At 44.9% G+C, this 21,792-nt stretch overlaps 1 protein-coding gene across 3 annotated transcripts in view; it reads right to left on the bottom strand.

The window, feature by feature from the left end:
- Positions 1-11,427: 11,427 nt before the first annotated feature.
- LOC112229617 (septin-7) overlaps positions 11,428-21,792 on the bottom strand; it is a 52,464-nt gene continuing 42,099 nt past the window's right edge. For 2 of the 3 annotated variants that reach the window (XM_042310544.1, XM_042310546.1), the window contains 7 exons: positions 19,140-19,236; positions 15,848-15,899; positions 15,410-15,535; positions 15,009-15,029; positions 14,316-14,451; positions 12,948-13,093; positions 11,428-12,553 (listed from right to left, as the gene is read on the bottom strand). In XM_042310544.1, coding sequence (XP_042166478.1) covers positions 12,517-12,553; positions 12,948-13,093; positions 14,316-14,451; positions 15,009-15,029; positions 15,410-15,535; positions 15,848-15,899; positions 19,140-19,236 — 615 coding nt within the window. In that variant the 3' untranslated portion in view covers positions 11,428-12,516. The remainder of the gene's footprint in view (positions 12,554-12,947; positions 13,094-14,315; positions 14,452-15,008; positions 15,030-15,409; positions 15,536-15,847; positions 15,900-19,139; positions 19,237-21,792) is intronic. The other variant, XM_042310545.1, reaches the window with a different exon arrangement.

Below are 21,792 nucleotides of genomic sequence, written 5' to 3'. Positions count from 1 at the left end.
GGTGATAAAAGTTGGCGAAATCCAGGAAACGCTGCAGCTGTACTCTGGACGTAGGCTGGGGCCAATCCACCATCGCTCTCACCTTCCCGGGATCCATCTGTATGCTCCCTGCAGCAATGATGTAATCCAAAAAGGGGATAGTGGAGCGATGGAATTCGCACTTCTCTGCTTTTACAAAAAGCTGGTTCTCCAGGAGGTGTGGGAGAACCAGTCAAGATGTAGAGCATGTGTTCTTGGGTAAGGCAGGAGAAGATGACGATGTCATTGAGGTAGACGAAGACGAACAGTTTCAACATGTCACGGAGAACATCGTTAACCAGAGCCTGAAACAGAGTAGGGGTGTTGGTAAGGTCAAGGGCATGACCAGGTACTTGTAGTGGCTGCTGGCCGGGTTGAAGGCAGTCTTCCACTCGTCCACTTCCCGTATCCGCACCAGGTGGTAGGAGTTCCGTAGGTCCAGCTTGGAGAACACGGTGGCCCCCTGGAGCGGCTCGAAGGCAGAGGAGATGAGACGTATCGGGTAGCGGTTCTTCACCGTGATGTCGTTGAGACCTCAGTAGACGATGCACGGGCACAGGGTTTTGTCCTTCTCCACAAAGAAGATCCTGCAGTCAATCAATCCTGCAGTCATAAGGTCGGTGCTGTGGCAGCGAAGAGGCCGGGGCCTTACTGAGCACCTCCCGGAGGTCCTGGTACTCCGCGGGAATGGTGGAGAGGTCCAGGGCAACTTCCGAGGCCCCAGGAAGACATCCCGGGGCAGGCTGCGCTGACTTCAGGCAATGGGTGTGGCAGAACAGGCTCCAGCCCATGATGGCACCGGCAGACCAGTCAATGAGTGGATTGTGTCCCTGGAGCCAGGAGAATTCCAATACCACGGTAACCTGAGGAGACTTAAAGAGCAGGAACTGGATAATCTCGCTATGGTTCCCTGACACACATAGGTTGATGAGGGTGGAATTGTGGGTGACCCGGCCTATTGATTTGGTCCTGCCATACATACCTACACGTACGCTACGGTCACAAGACACAGGCCTCCTAATTGTCCCTAGAATTTCTAAGCAAACAGCTGGAGGCAGGGCTTTCTCCTATAGAGCTCAATTTTTATGGAATGGTCTGCCTACCCATGTGAGAGACACAAACTCGGTCTCAACCTTTGAGAAACTCTGGAGCAACGAACTGCCCTTGCTGTCTCTGCCTGGCCGGTTCCCCTCTTTCCACTGGGATTCTCTGCCTCTAACCCTATAACAGGGGCTGAGTCACCTGCTTACTGGTGCTCGTTCATGCCGTCCCTAGGAGGGGTGCGTCACTTGAGTGGGTTGAGTCACTGATGTGATCTTCCTGTCTGGGTTGGCGCCCCCCCATGGGTTGTGCCGTGGCGGAGATCTTTGTGGGCTATACTCGGCCTTGTCTCAGGATGGTAAGTTGTTGGTTGAAGATATCCCTCTAGTGGTGTGGGGGCTGTGCGTTGGCAAAGTGGGTGGGGTTATATCCTTCCTGTTTGGCCCTGGCCCTGTATCATCGGATGGGGCCACAGTGTCTCCTGACCCCTCCTGTCTCAGCCTCCAGTATTTATGCTGCAATACTTTGTGTCGGGGGGCTAGGGTCAGTTTGTTATATCTGGAGTACTTCTCATGTCTTATGCAGTGTCCTGTGTGACTTGAAGTATGCTCTCTCTAATTCTCTCAGAGGACCTGAGCCCTAGGACCATGCCCCAGGACTACCTGGCATGATGACTCCTTGCTGTCCCCAGTCCACCTGGCCGTGCTGCTGCTCCAGTTTCAACTGCTCTGCCTGCGGCTATGAAATCCTGACCTGTTCACCGGCTGTGCTACCTGTCCCAGACCTATTATTTGACCATGCTGGTCATTTATGAACATTTGAACATCTTGGCCATGTTCTGTTATAATCTCCACCCGGCACAGCCAGAAGAGGACTGACCACCCCTCATAGCCTGGTTCCTCTCTAGGTTTCGGCCTTTCTAGGGAGTTTTTCCTAGCAAACGTGCTTCAACACCTGCATTGCTTGCTGTTAGGGGTTTTAGGCTGGGTTTCTGTACAGCTGATGTACGAAGGGCTATATAAATTGGGTTCTTGTGGTCAATTTACAATCCTACAAATTATTTGTAATTATGTTCTGGCTCCCAGACCATTTGCTCAAGAAACAAAATCATCCCATGGCTGAATTGAGTTGATGATTCCTGCTATTTGGGATAGTCAGGTAGTTATTGACTGCCCCCTGCTGGTGAAATATAGTGTGCATCTTGGTGAGGAGGACAATGAATTTCAGAAGACAGTTTATGGCTTATAACTTGACTCAAAGGTGAGCTAAACCACATCTTACCAAAGTAATCCCCTTCCATCTTAACCAAAACCTTTTCAACAAAAACGTTGATTTCAATAAAACCACATTGGGTTGAATCATCACAAGTTTATTATGTGACTATACAGTTGAAGTCAGAAGTTTACATAGACTTAGGTTGGAGTTATTAAAACTTGTTTTTCAACCACCCCACAAATTTGTTAACTAGTTTTTGCAAGTTGGTTAGGATATCTACTTTGTGGATGACAAGTCATTTTTCCAACAATTGTTTACAGACAGATTATTTCACTCCATCACAATTCCAGTGGGTCAGAAGTTTACATGCACTAAATTGACTGTGCCTTTAAACAGCTTGGAAAATTCCAGAAAATGATATCAGAAGCTTCTAAAGTCATGACAGGCTAATTGACATCATTTGAGTCAATTGGAGGTGTACCTGTGGATGTATTTCAAGGCCTACCTTCAAACTCAGTGCCTCTTCGCTTGACATCATGGGAAAATCAAAAAACATCAGCCAAGACCTCAGCAAAAAAAAAAATTGTAGACCTCCACAAGTCTGGTTCATCCTTGGGGGCAATTTCCAAACGCCTGAAGGTACCACGTTCATCTGTACACATGATAATACGCAAGTATAAACACCATGGGACTGTGCAGACGTCATACCGCTCAGGAGGGAGACAAGTTCTGTCTCCTAGAGATGAACATACTTTGGTGCGAAAAGTGCAAATCAATCACAGAACATCAGCAAAGGACCTTGAAGATGTTGGAGGAAACAGGTACAAAAGTATCTATATCCACAGTAAAGCAAGTCCTATATCAACATAACCTGAAAGGCCGCTCAGCAAGGAAGAAGCCACTGCTCCAAAACCCCCATATAAAAGCCAGACTACGGTTTGCAACTGCATATGGGGACAAAGATTGTACTTTTTGGAGTAAAATCCTCTGGTCTGATGAAACAAAAATAGAACTGTTTGGCCATAATGACCATCGTTATGTTTGGGGAAAGAGGGGGAAGCTTGGAAGCCGAAGAACACCATCCCAACCGTGAAGCACGGGAGTGGCAGCATCATGTTGTGGGGGTGCTTTGCTGCAGGAGGGACTGGTGCACTTCACAAAACTGATGGAATCATGAGATTGGAAAATTAGGTGGATATATTGAAACATCTCAAAAAAGCTTGGTTGCAAATGAGTCTTCCAAATGGACAATGACCCCAAGCATACTTACAAAGTTGTGACAAAATGGATTAAGGACAACAAAGTCAAGATATTGGAGTGGCCATCACAAAGCCCTGACCTCAATCCTATAGAAAATGTGTGGGCAGAACTGAAAAAGCATGTGAGAGCAAGGAGGCCTACAAACCTGACTCAGTTACACCAGCTCTGTCAGGAGGAATGGGACAAAAGTCACCCAACTTATTGTGGGAAGCTTGTGGAAGGCTACCCGAAACGTTTGAACCAAGTTAAAGAATTTAAAGGCAATGCTACCAAATACTAATTGAGTGTATGTAAACTTCTGACCCACTGGGAATATGATGAAAGAAATAGAAGCTGAAATAAATCACTCTACTATTATTCTGACATTTCACATTCTTAAAATAAAGTGGTGATCTTAACTGACCTAAAACAGGGAATTTTTACTAGGATTAAATGTCAGGATTTGTGAAAAACTGAGTTTAAATGCATTTGGCTAAAGTGTATGTAAACTTCTGACTTCAACTGTAAAAACAAAATGACAAAAAAATACAGAGATGCAGGACATGAACAGAGTTAAATGTGATGTTTGGGAAGGGAACACGACAGTTGTTTATTACAGTCAATATAGACTTACAGTCATTGGAAATTGTAAGTAAACAATAGGGTTGTGTTAACGGGTTGAGTCAACAACCAAGCATTCCTCCCCACCGTCTTCTAAAACAGGGTTCTCTAGCCATGGTCAAGGGGGCCTACTATGTGTCAGCTGGAGTCAAATCCAGTGTGCACAGTAGACCTCCAAGACCAGACTGGAAAACGCCTGCAAACAAACATGAAACGAATAATGAACAAATGATTACTGTAGCAGGGCCAATATAAGAGAACCAAACATTATAAACAGACAAAATAAATGAAACGTTCTAACGTGACTGAAGTTATACAATGGGGTCCATGGCTAGATCATTTAAATTGCCAGAGATGAAAGAGCATATCAGTTTGGTATGAAGGTAAAACATTTTTTTTTTAAATAAAAGTGACGACTAAATAACTAAAAAACCTAAATCATTACAAAACAAACCTCTGAGGTGAGTAGCTTCCTGCTCCACCGTTTGTGTAACGGTTTTCTAGGTGTGAAGGAGAGTCGGACCAAAATGCAGCGTGTAGATTGCGATCCATGTTTAATGAACAAACGTAACACGAATCTAAATACAAACACAATAAACGAAACTAAAAACGAAACAGCCTATACTTGTGTAAACTAACAGGAACAAGGACACTAAGGATAATCACTCACGACAAACTCAAAGAATATGGCTGCCTAAATATGGTTTCCAATCAGAGACAACGATAAACACCTTCCTCTGATTGAGAACCACTCCAGACAGCCATAGACTTAACTAGAACACCCCACTAGCTACAATCCCAATACATACACACCACGTACAAAAACCCATGCCACACCATGGCCTGACCAAATAAACAAAGATAAACACAAAATACTTCGACCAGGACGTGACAGTTTGGTAATTTGGCATTAAATAGAACACTACAAACATAGCAGTGCAGTCCGTCTCCAAGGCCATCTACCTAGAAAGAGAAAAAGCAGTGCAGTCCGTCTCCAAGGCCATCTAACTAGAAAGAGTAATAGAAAGTGCAGTCCGTCTCCAAGGCCATCTAACTAGAAAGAGTAATAGAAAGTGCAGTCCGTCTCCAAGGCCATCTACCTAGAAAGAGAAAAAGCAGTGCAGTCCGTCTCCAAGGCCATCTAACTAGAAAGAGAAAAAGCAGTGCAGTCCGTCTCTAAGGCCATCTAACTAGAAAGAGAAAAAGCAGTGCAGTCCGTCTCCAAGGCCATCTAACTAGAAAGAGAAAAAGCAGTGCAGTCCGTCTCCAAGGTCATCTAACTAGAAAGATAAATAGAAAGTGCTGTCCATCTCCAAGGCCATCTAACTAGAAAGATAAATAGAAAGTGCTGTCCATCTCCAAGGTCATCTAACTAGAAAGATAAATAGAAAGTGCTGTCCATCTCCAAGGTCATCTAACTAGAAAGATAAATAGAAAGTGCTGTCCATCTCCAAGGCCATCTAACTAGAAAGAGAAATAGAAAGTGAAAAGAAATAAGGAAGATCAGTGGTGTTGCTTTCTGGGGTTTAAAAAGAAAATCCTCTCTGAAATCATGAAAGAGCTGATAACTGTGTGTTTTGTTTTTCTGTGTGTGAGACTGTGTGTGTGTGTGTGAGACTGTGTGTGTGTGTGAGAGACTGTGTGTGTGTGAGACTGTGTGTGTGTGTGTGAGACTGTGTGTGTGTGTGTGTGAGACTGTGTGTGTGTGTGTGTGTGTGTGAGACTGTGTGTGTGTGTGTGAGACTGTGTGTGTGTGTGAGAGACTGTGTGTGTGTGTGTGTGAGACTGTGTGTGTGTGAGACTGTGTGTGTGAGAGTGTTTGTGACGGTGTATCTGTGACTATGTGTGTGTGCGTGCGTGACGGTGTCTGTGAGACTGAACAACAAAACATGATTGTACAACCATCTAATGTGCCCACATCAGGAAGGAAGAAGAAAGGTATTTTTTGAGAGAGAGAGAGAGAGACAGAGAGAGACAGAGAGACAGAGAGAGAGAGAGAGAGAGAGAGCTGAGTCTGTCTGAAAGTGAGTTTGAGTTTAATGGAGGAGCCTCTCTCCCTCTCTCCCCCAGTTAGAACCAACTTCCCCCAGACAGACCACGCTGCTCCGTCACACATACAGTATCAGTAACAGGTTGTTGGTCGACAGGCAAACTGACGGTCCAGGCTGGTAAATTGGCAACTAGTACATTGTTACATGGTGGTCCTCCTGCAATACTTTAAAATATCTTCTTTTTTTTGTTATTTTCCAAGGTCCTGTAGGGGCAAGGGGGAGCTATGTTGATTAAGAGGCAGAGCTCTTCATAAGGTGCTGTATATACAGTATTGGCTGCGGTGTGTGTGATATCAAGGAGCACTTTGGCTGAGCCCTGTGCCGTTTTCAGACATTCAACAGGTGTGTATTGTCTCAAAGGGTGTGTGTTTTGATCTTTGCCCTTTCCTCCAAACTTTGAGACAAGTCTGTTTCTCAACAAATGGACACTAATTAATATTCCATCATATTCTATGAAGGTACAGGAAGAGGTGATGAGTAGAAAAATAAATACTATATTATACAACACCACATAAATAGGTTGAATAATTGTTCATGGTTGACTCCATGTAATGCTGTTGTATAGAAATGTATGTGTTGTAGTAGTGTGTTGTACCTGGAGGAGTCTAGTTTCTGTTGCTCCAGCACCCTCTGCTGGGCCTCCAGGTTCTTCTTCATCTGCTCGTGGCGCCGCTGGAACTGCAGACAGAACACAGGACAGTTTGCACGATTTGCATGGCTGGAGTCGTGTGTGTGTGTGTGTTATATTCGTATGTGTGCGCGCGCATGTGCATTCACAGTACGTGTGTCTGGGGGTGTATTTGTAATTCAATCTGAAGTGCCAGGGTGCGCTTTGGACATTCGTCAATTCAGAGCGTTGTCAGATGATCTGTTTCTAAATTCAGAGCGTTTCGCTCTCGGAGCGTTCAGAGCGCACCCTGGACGCTCTGGCGGAGGAGTAGGGTTGATCCGAGCGTTCAGAGCGCACCCTGGACGCTCTGGCGGAGGAGTAGGGTTGATCCGAGCGTTCAGAGCGCATCCTGGACGCTCTGGCGGAGGAGTAGGGTTGATCCGAGCGTTCAGAGCGCACCCTGGACGCTCTGGCGGAGGAGTAGGGTTGATCCGAGCGTTCAGAGCGCACCCTGGACGCTCTGGCGGAGGAGTAGGGTTGATCCGAGCGTTCAGAGCGCACCCTGGACGCTCTGGCGGAGGAGTAGGGTTGATCCGAGCGTTCTGACCTCACAACGGCTGTCAAGCACCCGAGCTAACTGGCCAGCGTTGGCAGAGCTTGCGTGCTACTTCCAGACACAAATGAGAGAACAGCTCACTCTGACCATTTTACTCGCCCTAGCAGAGCTGGGTTAGGTTGTTTTCATGTTATCCAGCGCATTGGTGACTAACTGTGCTGCTAGCAACAATTTAATGACGTTAACTAACACCGGTCATATTCAACGGGTGTTGAGCTTTCGAAAATTCATCAGTTATTCTGCGCTCTGGCACACTCAGACAAAAGTGCTCTGAAATAGAGTAGATAGACAGAGTGAATTTATGAACGCACCCTATAAATGTAATCACAGCTAGGAACATATTATAACGTTTCATCACGTCTGTTGCTAAGAGTCAGTCAGTGATGATTTGAAAGCATTCTTCCGTTCCCTTGGTGATTCTAAATCCAAAGAATACATTTACATTTGAATATGATGATATCACAATTAAATAGAGCAACTTCAGCAGAATGTTTTGAATTTAGAATGTTTGGTTGTAAGGCGCCAATGTTGATTTGGAACTCAGATTGGTGGCAACACCCCAAGACTAGACGTGACTTGTTTCTCCTATCTAAGCTTGAGTGACTTCATCCAGCATTTTGTCCAGGCTGTACCATGGATGGCATCATGGATAGCAGAGGTTGAGGGAGACAGCACGGGTCTCTGGCAGTGTGAGCAGTACTGGACATCCCAGCTCTGACATGTGACCATTCTCCTTGAACACAGCCAGCACCCGTCTGAGCAGGAGCAGAACCTTCTGGTTGACTGGTACACGGAGGTGAGGAGTATGTTTCTCTTTTACAGAGCGACAGTGAGATAGACCCTAGACAGAATCATGCAGCATGAGGGGAGAAAGGCTTTTAAATTGAACCTTTATTTAACTAGGCAAGTAATTTAAGAATAAATTCCTACTTACAATGACGGCCTACCGGGAACAGTGGGTTAACTGCCTTGTTCAGGGAAGAACAACAGATATTTACCTTGTCAGCTCGGGGATTCGATCCAGCAATCTTTCGCTTACTGGCCCAACACTCTAACCACTAGACTCTAACCACTAAAATACCTGCCACTTTGGATTGGGAGGAGTGACCAGCAGTCTCTTTTCTGATGAGAAACTGGAAGCCATTCTGAGGGTGTTGGAGCTGCAGTGATGGGCTTCCTGTCTGCCTATAAATCATCCTCTGATTGACAGCTCAAGCACTCTATGGACTGTACCCATTTTGAATTACTAATGATGCATTTTGTAGTGTTAACGTCAGGTAAGATAAGGCCTATTATCTCTTTTTCTGTTAATTAAATCAATTTAACCATTCAAAACGGTGGTGCGTCTTTTTAGTGAGATTGCTGTATGGAAAATACACAAATAAACATGGGAACAAACAGAGTATTTCAGTGATTTGATTGAGTGGTGTGAAGGTGTTCTGTTAGGTTCCTGTACCTCTTGCTCAGAGTCTTTGAGCTTCTGGATCTTCATCTCAAACACCTGTTCCATTTCCATCTGGGCCACGTGCTCCCTCGATCTGGGCCAGGGGAGTCCTTCAGGGTTTAGGCATGTGCACACACATCCATCAGTTTAAAGCCTTGCACCCCAGCCCAGAGTAGTCAAACTCAGACTTTGGGCCAGGGTGGAAATTCCTGTCACGATCTCTTGCATACACTTATGCCTGGAGGAGGATGAGGACAGGCAGGGGAAGACCCAGCGATTCAATAGCCATTTCTGCCTGTGTTAGCAAAGCCACCAACAATCTCTACTGGTACGGATGCTGAGTGAAGCTCACAAAGCAAGCAAGAGCCTAAACACAGGACAACTATTAGAGACTATTCTACCAACAAGCATTCAATGAAGACTTCTGGGCAGTTTGCTAGAGTGCCATAGAATGATATCTATTTCATGACCTGGTAGGGGCCTCTAGTGTCAAATAAAGAGCAGCATCTCTATACAACACATATCTGTACGAGGGAAAAACAGAGGAGAGTATAGAAACATAGCTAACAAGGGGTTCTTGAAGAACTGAAATGACACTAGGGAGTTTTTCCTAGCCACCGTGCTTCTACACCTGCATTGCTTTGGTGTTTGGGGTTTTAGGCTGGGTTTCTGTACAGCACTTTGAGATATCAGCTGATGTACGAAGGGCTATATAAATACATTTGATTTGACACTTACATGCCTTCATTTGTGTCAAATCTAAAAAAACAATATACACACACTTAGCATGCTGATATTATGATGACCGTGCGTGAGAGAGCTATTAGCTAGCTAATGAATGCTGGTGGTTACTGTGATATTACAGTGCATCATTTTAGTGAGGTTCTCTGTACTTGACTGAATCTAAACTCAGCAAAAAAAGAAACGTCCTGTGTCAACTGCGTTTATTTTCTGCAAACTTAACATGTGCAAATATTTGTATGAACATAAGATTCAACAACTGAGACAAACTGAACAAGTTCCACAGACATGTGACTAACAGAAATGGAATGTGTCCCTGAACAAAGGGGGGAGGGTTGAAAATAAGAAGTAACAGTCAGTATCTGGTGTGGCCACCAGCTGCATTAAGTACTGCAGTGCATCTCCTCCTCATGGACTGCACCAGATTTGCCAGTTCTTGCTGTGAGATGTTACCTTGCACCAAGGCACCTGCAAATTCCCGGACATTTCTGGGGGGAAAGGCCCTAGCTCTCACCCTCCGATCCAACCGGTCCCAGACGTGCTCAATGGGATTGAGATCCGGGCTCTTCGCCGGACATGGCAGAACACTGACATTCCTGTCTTGCAGTAAATCGCACACAGAACGAGCAGTATGGCTGGTGGCATTGTCATGCTGGAGGGTCATGTCAGGATGAGCCTGCAGGAAGGGTACCACATGAGGGAGGAGGTCGTCTTCCCTGTAACGCACAGCATTGAGATTTCCTGCAATAACAAGCTCAGTCCGACGATGCTGTGACACCACCCCAGACCATGATGGACCCTCCACTTCCAAATCGATCCCGCTCCAGAGTACAGGCCTCAGTGTAATGCTCATTCCTTCGACGATAAACACGAATCCGACTATCACCCCTGGTGAGACAAAACCATGACTCGTCAGTGAAGAGCACTTTTTGCCAGTCCTGTCTGGCCCAGTGACCGTAGGTTTGTGCCCATAGATGACGATGTTGCCGGTGATGTCTCGTGAGGACCTGCCTTACAACAGGCCGACAAGCCCTTGGTCCAGCCTCCCAGCCTATTGCGGACAGTCTGAGCACTGATGGAGGGATTGTGCGTTCATGGCGTAACTTGAACAGTTGTTGCCATCCTGTACCTGTTCCGCAGGTGTGATGTTCGGATGTACCGATCCTGAGCAGGTGTTGTTACACGTGGTCTGCCACTGCGAGGACGATCAGCTGTCTGTCCTGTAGCGCTGTTTTAGGCGTCTCACAGTACGGACATTGTAATTTATTGCCCTGGCCACATCTGCAGTCATGCTTCCTTGCAGCATGCCTAAGGCACGCTCACACAGATGAGCAGGGACCCTGGGCATCTTTCTTTTGGTGTTTTTCCAGTCAGTAGAAATGCCTCTTTAGTGTCCTACGTTTTCATAACTGTGACCTTAATTGCCTATCGTCTGTAAGCTGGTAGTGTGTCTTAACATGCACCTGTGGAACGGTCGTTAATTGTTTATGGTTCATTCAACAAGCATGGGAAACAGTGTTTAGACCCTTTACAATGAAGATCGGTGAAGTTATTTGGATTGTTGCGAATTATCTTTGGAAGTCAGGGTCCTGAAAAAGGGCAGTTTCTTTTTTTGCTGAGTTTAGTTGATGATCCCTGCTGTTTGAGATATGATGGAGTCAGTAGTTATTGACTGCCCCCTGCTGGTGAAATATAGCATGCATCTTGGTGAGAAGGACAATACATCTCAGAAGACAGTTTATGGCTTGTAATTTGACTCAAGGGTGAGCTAAGTCACATCTTACCACAATAATTCCCTTCCATTTGAACAAAAACCTTCAATAAAACTACGCTGGGTTGTATCACAAGTTTATTACGGGACTATAAAAACAAAACAAATAAAAATAGAGATGCAGTACATGAAGAGTTGAATGTGATGTTTGGGAAGGGAACCCCACAGTTGTTTATTACAGTCAATATAGACTTGGTCATTGGAAATTGTAAGTAAACAACAATAGGGTTGTGTTAACGGGTTGAGTCAACAACCAAGCATTCCTCCCCACCATCTTCTAAAACAGGGTTCTCTAGCCATGGTCAAGGGGGCCTACTATGTGTCAGCTGGAGTCAAATCCAGTGTGCACAGTAGACCTCCAAGACCAGACTGGAAAACGCCTGCAAACAAACATGAAACGAATAATGAACAAATGATTACTGTAGCAGGGCCAATATAAGAGAACCAAACATTTTAAACAGAAAAAATTATAATAAATCAAATGTTCTAACACACCGTCCATGGCTAGATAATTTAAATGACAAGGGATGGAAGAGCATATCATTTTGGGATCAGGATTACAAAAATAAAAGGGACAACTAAATAACAAAAACGTTCCAAAACAAAACGCCTGAGGTATGTAGCTTGAGGTGAGTAGCTTCCTACACTGCCGTTTGGTCATTTGGCGTTAAATAGAACACTACAACATAGCAGTGTAGTCTGTCTCCAAGGCCATCTAACTAGAAAGAGAATAAGGAAGTGAAAGAAAAGCAGTTGTGGCATTCTGGGGTTTAAAGTGAAAAAAAAATCCTTTCTAAAATCCTTTTTCTGTGTCACACTGAACCACAAAACATGATTGTACAACCATCTAATGTGCCCACATCAGGAAGGAAATACATATATACATAAAAAAAGAGGGATAAAAGGAGAAATAGTACAGTGATATAGCATGTTCCAGGACTGAGTCTGTCTGAGAGTGAGTTTGAGTTTAATGGAGGAGCCTCTCTCCCTCTATCCCCCAGTTAGAACCAACTTCCCCCAGACAGACCACGCTGCTCCGTCACACATACAGTATCAGTAACAGGTTGTTGGTCGACAGGCAAACTGACGGTCCAGGCTGGTCAATTGGCAACTAGTACATTGTTATATGGTGGTCCTCCTGCAATACTTTTAAAATATCTTCTTTTTTTTGTTCTTTTCCAAGGTCCTGTAGGGGCAAGAGAGAGAGCTATGTTGATTAAGAGGCAGAGCTCTTCATAAGGTGCTGTATATACAGTATTGGCTGCGGTGTGTGTGATATCAAGGAGCACTTTGGCTGAGCCCTGTGCCGTTTTCAGACATTCAACAGGTGTGTATTGTCTCAAATGGTGTGTGTTTTGATCTTTGCCCTTTCCTCCAAACTTTGAGACAAGTCTGTTTCTCAACAAATGGACACTAAGTAATATTCCATCATATTCTATGAAGGTACAGGAAGAAGTGATGAGTAGAAAAATAAATACTGTTTTATATAACACCACATAAATAGGTTGAATAATTGTTCATGGTTGACTCCATGTAATGCTGTTGTATAGAAATGTATGTGTTGTAGTAGTGTGTTGTACCTGGAGGAGTCTAGTTTCTGTTGCTCCAGCACCCTCTGCTGTGCCTCCCAGTTGTTCTTCTCATCCTCCAGCTGGCGTCTCTTCTCCTCCAGCTCCTTGTGCTGGGCCTCCAGGTTCTTCTTCATCTGCTCGTGGCGCCGCTGGAGCTGCAGACAGGACAATTTGCATCATTTGCATGCTGGAGTCGTGTGTGTGTGTGTGTGTGTGTGTGTATATACAGTATGTGTGTTTGACTGAGTATGATGTAATCACAGCTATGACCATATTAAAACATTTCATCATGTCTGCTGGTGATGATTTGAAAGCATTCTGCAGTTCCCTTGGTGATTCTAAATCCAAAGAATACATTTACATTTGAATATGATGATATCACAATTAAATAGAGCAACTTCAGCAGAATGTTTTGAATTTAGAATGTTTGGTTGTAAGGCGCCAATGTTGATTTGGAACTCAGATTGGTGGCAACACCCCAAGACTAGACGTGACTTGTTTCTCCTATCTAAGCTTGAGTGACTTCATCCAGCATTTTGTCCAGGCTGTACCATGGATGGCATCATGGATAGCAGAGGTTGAGGGAGACAGCACGGGTCTCTGGCAGTGTGAGCAGTACTGGACATCCCAGCTCTGACATGTGACCATTCTCCTTGAACACAGCCAGCACCCGTCTGAGCAGGAGCAGAACCTTCTGGTTGACTGGTACACGGAGGTGAGGAGTATGTTTCTCTTTTACAGAGCGACAGTGAGATAGACCCTAGACAGAATCATGCAGCATGAGGGGAGAAAGGCTTTTAAATTGAACCTTTATTTAACTAGGCAAGTAATTTAAGAATAAATTCCTACTTACAATGACGGCCTACCGGGGAACAGTGGGTTAACTGCCTTGTTCAGGGGAAGAACAACAGATATTTACCTTGTCAGCTCGGGGATTCGATCCAGCAATCTTTCGCTTACTGGCCCAACACTCTAACCACTAGACTCTAACCACTAAAATACCTGCCACTTTGGATTGGGAGGAGTGACCAGCAGTCTCTTTTCTGATGAGAAACTGGAAGCCATTCTGAGGGTGTTGGAGCTGCAGTGATGGGCTTCCTGTCTGCCTATAAATCATCCTCTGATTGACAGCTCAAGCGCTCTATGGACTGTACCCATTTTGAATTACTAATGATGCATTTTGTAGTGTTAACGTCAGGTAAGATAAGGCCTATTATCTCTTTTTCTGTTAATTAAATCAATTTAACCATTCAAAACGGTGGTGCGTCTTTTTAGTGAGATTGCTGTATGGAAAATACACAAATAAACATGGGAACAAACAGAGTATTTCAGTGATTTGATTGAGTGGTGTGAAGGTGTTCTGTTAGGTTCCTGTACCTCTTGCTCAGAGTCTTTGAGCTTCTGGATCTTCTCCTTGACCTTCATCTCAAACACCTGTTCCATTTCCATCTCCATCTTCATCATCTTGGCCACGTGCTCCCTCCTCTCCTCCTCCATCTGGGCCAATGGACTCCTGCAGGGTTGAGGCATGTGCACACACACAACATCCATCAGTCTAAAGCCTTGCACCCCAGAGCAGTCAAACTCAGACTTTGGGCCAGGGTGGAAATTCCTGTCACGATCTCTGCTGCATACACTTATGCCTGGAGGAGGATGAGGAGGAACATGGGAGAGGAAGAGCCAGCGATTCAATAGCCATTTCTGTCTGTGTTAGTAAAGCCAAGCCATTGCATCGCTGAGTTAGTGAACGCCAAGTCACCAACAAGCTCTACTGGTACGGACGCTGAGTGAAGCTCACAAAGAAAGCAAGAGCCCCTTCACAGGACAACAAATACGATTTTCCAGGAAGACTATTGGAGACTATTCTGCCAACAAGTATTCAATGAAGACTGGGCAGTTTGCTAGAGTGCCGTAGAATGATATCATCCATTTCATGACCTGGTAGGGGCCTCTAGCGTCAAATAAAGAACGGCATCTCTAAACACAGATATCTGTACGAGGGAAAAACAGAGAGGAGAGTATGGAAACATAGCTAACAAGGGGTTCTTGAAGAACTGAAATGACACTTACATGCCTTCATTTGTGTCAAATCTAAAAAAAAAAAAAACAGAAACATACACACACTTAGCATGCTGATATTATGATGACCATGCATTAGAGAGCTATTAGCTAGCTAATGAAAGCTTATGGTTACTGTGATTTTACGGTGCATCATTTTAGTGAGGTTCTCTATACTTGGCTGTGAATTAGCAGTGGCTCAGGCTTATGAGACTGTGTTAGATCCAGCCCAGATGCTGGGCTGTGTGTGGATGACTGTTAGTCTCTGTGATCAGAGGAGTAGATTGCGTTAGTGCAGGGCCTCATCTCCTTCCCTTCATCCACGCTGTTACAGAAGACTTGGCTGGAATGGAGAGAAATGGAAAACAGAACCACATACAAACACCTTTGGTCAACTTTTGGCTAGTACTCACTTGGTCATTGGTCCCTTGTTCTTGTTGCTGTCCACTCCGTTGTATGTGACGGCTGCTAGCTTCCTGCTGCGGTAGTTCTCATAGTGGACATTGTTGGTCACGTCTTTCAGGTCCTGCATGTGAGTTCTGGATCAAAATCAAATTAAAACTTTATTTAGATGACATGTAAGTTCTGGAACAAGAAGACAGAACCACTGAAATCAAATACAACTTTATTTCAACTAAAATTAACCACAGCAATACACTTTACAGTAAAAAAACGATAGTGACACTAAAATCAATTTAAACAGTCAGAGAGAGCAGTGAGGAATGACATTGCACTGAAAACTGGCACCATAATCTCCCTACCATCTGCTACTGCTCATGCAGCGTTTAAACCAGGACACTCAGTGGAGCATGACCATAATGCAGAGGAGAGTGTGTGTGCTGTAACGGTACCTGATGAGCATGTTCCTCAGGATGGTGAAGTCACAGTGCTCTCCATTCTCCACTAGAGAGCGAGACAGAACGGAGAAAGAGTTAGAGAGAGTACAGTCAGTAGCCACCAGGGGGTGTGGCAGTCACAGGAGAGAGAGAGTGTGTGCTAGAGAGCTAGGCTCAGCTCCAGGGAAGATGCAATTGAGATCTTTTCCTAGAGAGCTGTGGGGGGGAGACAGAGAGGAGTGTATGGGTGTAATACTGGCAGCAGCCACAGGGTGGTGCCAGACACCACATGCTCTAGTTCCTCTGAGGTTTCTGTTTGACTGCTGTTGGGAGTGGATCACAAAGCTGAAGAGTGGCCTTGCCCTCTCCCGCCCTCTCTATATTTACACACTTACATGGTGCCTGAAACATTTTTTAAATTCCAAAACTCACTCCCCATTGGCGGTTAACATTGAACCACCACAGAGGTACTCGCTGGTAGTAGTAACCACACAGTTCATCCAGTCGAGAGCACACAACTATGTCTTATCCAGAACTACAGCTACACACATAACTCAGTACAGATCAAAGACCATGACTTGTTATCTGGTCATAGACATAGATAAAGAGCTGTATCTGAATTGTAGAGTTTAGGCTACAACTGATTTTACCATATACTCATGCAGTGGTAGAAAACAGTGGGGAGCAGAGGGGGGACATGAAGAAGTTACGGGGTTAGAGGGTATTTAATGTGTGTGTGATTTGAGCTCTGGGGTGATGACTGCTGGGGTCATGAGGTTAAAGTTCAGAAGACTTCATAAACATGTCTACTCGACTAAGACCAGTGCTGTAGATTGTAGACTAATTTACAACTGTTCTTAACATGTTTGAGTGAAGAAGACGAGATTCAGAGAGGCATGAACAGGAGCCGCGTGTTAAATGGTAAAACTATCCTCTTTCAAATCATCTCTCCCAGGGAGCTGTTGCATTCCTGCGTGCACATATTTCTTAGTCGGATGCATTTGTTTGTTTTTTTAGGTAGTGGAAAAATATTTTATTTGTGCTAAGGTACTCCTGCAGCTTCCTGTCATTCTGTCTGTCTAGCATCAAAGAGAACAGAACACACATATCCTGTTGAGTAGAACATGTCTCATCTACATACAGGACTGCCTGCTCAAAACACACCTCTCCATCTAAAGGGCCTGTTCTATTGAGTGGAAGTAGAACTAAATAGTTACAAGTTGATACATAGCAACAGTCATACAATCTCAATGTTTGTCTTTTTTGTGTGTTTTTTTTACATTAACAAATGTCATGTTCGCTGTATGCAATATGACATAAGTGCTACTCTATTTGTTTAGAACATTCCATGGTCATTATGTCACCAGTAGATAATGCTGAGTTTTAGCAGACAGAGTTTTATCACTCAAGACACACACAGGGCCAAAGAAAACATAACAAGTCTATGTTGATAACACAACATACCTCTAAATGTCAACTGTTGGGCAGGAGGCTACTGAACTTAACCTGATTCTAGTAATCTAATGTTTAGTGTAGGAATAGTGTGACATTTTAATACACTTTTTGCAGCCATGTAAATACTTGTGTCACTTCGACTATGTGAGCTGAAACTAGAAACGTAGATGGGACTCTACACTGCCTTCGGCTCAGGCTGATTTCAAGGTTTTACTGCTAACCTACAAAGCATTACATGGGCTTGCTCGTACCTATCTTTCAGATTTGGTCCTGCCGTACATACCAACACGTACGCTACGGTCACAAGACGCAGGCCTCCTTACTGTCCCTAGAATTTCTAAGCAAACAGCTGGAGGCAGGGCTTTCTCCTATAGAGCTACATTTTTATGGAATTGTCTGCCTATCCATGTGAGTCTTTATTGAAGACTCATCTCTTCAGTAGGTCCTATGATTTAGTGTAGTCTGGCCCAGGAGTGTGAAGGTGAACGGAAAGGCTCTGGAGCAACAAACCGCCCTGGCTGTCTCTGCCTGGCCGGTTCCTCTCTCGCCACTGGGATTCTCTGCCTCAAACACTATTACAGGGGCTGAGTCACTGGCTTACTGGTGCTCTTCCATGCCATCCCTAGGAGGGGTGCTTCACTAACGTGATCTTCCTGTCCGGGTTGGCCCCCCCGGGTTCGTGCCGTGGGCGATACTCAGCCTCGTCTCAGGATAGTAAGTTGGTGGTTGAAGATATCCCTCTAGTGGTGTGGGGGCTGTGCTTTGGCAAAATGGGTGGGGTTATATCCTGCCTGTTTAGCCCTGTCCAGGGGTATCGTCAGACGGGGCCACAGTGTCTCCCTCCTGTCTCATCCTCCAGTATTTATGCTGCAATAGTTTGTGTCGGGGGGGCTAGGGTCAGTCTATTATATCTGGAGAATTTCTCCTGTCTTACCCGGTGTCCTGTGTGAATTTAAATCTCTCTCACTCACAGGACCATGCCTCAGGGCTACCTGGCCTGATGACTCCTTGCTGTCCCTAGTCCACCTGGCCGTGCTGCTGCTCCAGTTTCAACTGTTCTGCCTGCAGCTATGGAACCCTGACCTGTTCTCCGGACATGCTACCTTATCCCAGACCTGCTGTTTTCAACTCTCTAGAGACAGCAGGTGCGGTAGAGATACTCTGAATGATCGGCTATGAAAAGCCAACTGACATTTACTACTGAGGTGCTGACCTGTTGCACCCTCTTCAACCACTGTGATTATTATTATCTGACCCTGCTGGTCATTTATGACCATTTGAACATCTTGGCCATGTTCTGTTATAATCTCCACCCAGCACAGCCAGAAGAGGACTGGCCACCCCTTATAGCCTGGTTCCTCTAGGTTTCTTCCTAGGTTCCGGTCTTTCTAGGGAGTTTTTCCTAGCCACTGTGCTTCTACATCTGCATTGTTTGCTGTTTGGGGTTTTAGACTGGGTTTCTGTACAGCACTCTGTGACATCAACTTATGTAAGAAGGGCTTTAAATACATTTGATTGGTAGAAATGTGAGCATTTGCATTGAGACACAGAGCAGGCCTATGGGGCAAAGCAGAACTGTCACTCTAAATCAACATCACCTGCAGATGCACTTCCCCCAACACACACACAGACGTACAAACTATAAGAAGAGTGCAGTTTCCCGGATAATGTACTGACCCCATAGTAGGGTGAGATAGCTTGTACTTCTTCCAGACATAAACCTTTCAAATTAAACAGTATGTGTAGGACAACTTTTGTGCTAATATTGAATAACACCCAAAGACTGGTGCGTGTGTATGTGTGTGTGTCCAGGCCAGTACCTGACTGTGACCTCTGACCCATGACTCCTCACCTTCCGCCACACCCCAGGGGTACTGCCTCCCTCGCACCCGCTTCTCACTGACCACGATGATGGTGTTGCTACCAACAACAGCCAGGGGTAAGCGATCCTGCAGGAGGGAGGGACAAGTGTTACACAGCTGACACACAACAAAAATAAATGAATAGCCTTGTCTAACAGGTTTCTGCACACACACAGTCTGCAGTAGTCAACTTTAGTGTGACCTTCGCTGCAGTCAAGTATATTCACCAGGTTTCCCTTTTTTAAATTCGATGGAAAATGGACTGGAGATAGTGTATTGAGATCACACCAGCTCAGTGACAGTTGAGAACAGTGCTTAGTGTGTGTGTGTACAGTGGCTTGCAAAAGTACTCACCCACCACATTTTGTTGCCTTAAACTGGAATTAAAATGGATTTTTGGGGGTTTTGTATAATTTGATTTACACAATATGCCTACCACTTTGAAACAAACAAGAAATAAGATGAGAAACAGAAAACTTGAGCGTGCTTAACTATTCACCCCCTCAAAGTCAATACTTTGTAGAGCCACCCTTTGCAGCAATTACAGCTGCAAGTCTCTTTGTGTATGTCTCTAGAAGCTTGGCACATCTAGCCACTGGGATTTTTTCCCATTATTCAAGGCAAAACTGCTCCAGATCCTTCAAGTTGGATGGGATCTGCTGGTGTACAGCAATCTTTAAGTCATACCACAGATTCTCAATTGGATTGAGGTCTGGGATTTGATTTGGCCATTCCAAAACATTTAAATGTTTCCCCTTAAACCAGTCGAGTGTTGCTTTATCAGTATGCTTAGGGTCATTGTCCTGCTGGAAGGTGAACCTCCGTCCCAGACTCAAATCTCTGGAAGACCGAAACAGGTTTTCCTCAAGAATTTCCCTGTATTTAGCACCATCCATCATTCCTTCCATTCTGACCAGTTTCCCAGTCCCTGCAGATGAAAAACATGGTGTTCTCGGGGTGATGAGAGGTGTTGGGTTTGCAGACATAGCGTTTTGCTTGATGACCAAAAAGCTCAATTTTGGCCTCATCTGATCAGAGAACCTTCCTCCATATGTTTGGGGGAGTCTCCCACATGCCTTTGGCGAAAACCACACGTGTTTGCTTATTTTTTTCTTTAAGCAATGGCTTAATTCTGGCCTCTCTTCCGTAAAGCCCAGCTCTGTGGAGTGACCGGTTTAAATATGTCCTATGGACAGATACTCCCAACTCCGCTGTGGAGCTTTGCAGCTCCTTCAGGGTTATCTTTGGTCTCTTTGTTGCCTCTCTGATTAATGCCCTCTTTGCCTGGTCCGTGAGTTTTGGTGGGCGGCCCTGTCTTGGCAGGTTTGTTGTGGTGCCATATTCTTTCCATTTTTTAATAATGGATTTAAATGGTGCTCTGTGGGATGTTCAAAGTTTCAGATATTTTTTTATAACCCAACCCTGCTCTGTACTTCTCCACAACTTTGTCCCTGACTTGTTTGGAGAGCTCCTTGGTCTTCATGGTGCCCGCTTGCTTGGTGGTGCCCCTTGCTTAGTGGTGTTGCAGACTCTGGGGCCTTTCGGAACAGGTGTATATATAGTGAGATCATGTGACACTTAAAGTCCACCTGTGTGCAATCTAACTAATTATGTGACTTCTGAAAGTAATTGGTTGCACCAGAACTTATTTAGTGACTTCATAGCAAAGTGGGTGAATACATATGCACGCACCACTCTTCCGTCGAAATGTTTTATAATTTTTTTTAAACAAGTTATTTTTTTAAATTTCACTTCAATTTGGACTATTTTGTGTATGTATTACATGAAATCCAAATAAAAATCTATTTATATTACAGGTTGTAATGCAACAAAATAGGAAAAACACCAAGGGGTATGAATACTTTTGCAAGGCACTGTATGTGTGTGTGTGTGTATATATATGTTTGTGTGTATTTGCTTGTGTGTATATGACTGCGTGTGACACAATATAAGTGCAGTGTGTGCTGGACCAGTAGAGGACATCTGATCGTGTGACCTAATCAATACTAATTCTACCTGTATGGCCCTATGATAGCTAGCTAACTTCTCTGTATATCTCTATGATAGCTAGCTAACTTCTCTGTATATCTCTATGATAGCTAGCTAACTTCTCTGTATATCTCTGTGATAGCTAGCTAACTTCTCTGTATGGCTCTATGGTCAAAATAAAACTTTTTTTTTACGGTCGCCAACGGACCAGTCAGTCTCCACGGTCGCCAACGGACCAGTCAGTCAGTCTCCACGGTCGCCAACGGACCAGTCAGTCAGTCTCCACGGTCGCCAACGGACCAGTCAGTCAGTCTCCACGGTCGCCAACGGACCAGTCAGTCAGTCTCCACGGTCGCCAACGGACCAGTCAGTCAGTCTCCACGGTCGCCAACGGACCAGTCAGTCAGTCTCCACGGTCGCCAACGGACCAGTCAGTCAGTCTCCACGGTCGCCAACGGACCAGTCAGTCAGTCTCCACGGTCGCCAACGGACCAGTCAGTCAGTCTCCACGGTCGCCAACGGACCAGTCAGTCAGTCTCCACGGTAGCTAACAAACCAGTCAGTCTTCTCTTGTCAATACTGGGGCTGTTGGGGCCAGCTCAGCCAAAATACTAGTGTTAGATGTTATTGGATTTATGTTATGGGGGCTGTAAA

This window comes from Oncorhynchus tshawytscha, linkage group LG31, assembly GCF_018296145.1.
Source record: "Oncorhynchus tshawytscha isolate Ot180627B linkage group LG31, Otsh_v2.0, whole genome shotgun sequence".
Lineage (NCBI taxonomy): Eukaryota > Metazoa > Chordata > Actinopteri > Salmoniformes > Salmonidae > Oncorhynchus > Oncorhynchus tshawytscha.
Note: the sequence above shows the minus strand (reverse complement) of the source record. Positions and strands in the feature narration are given on the sequence as shown.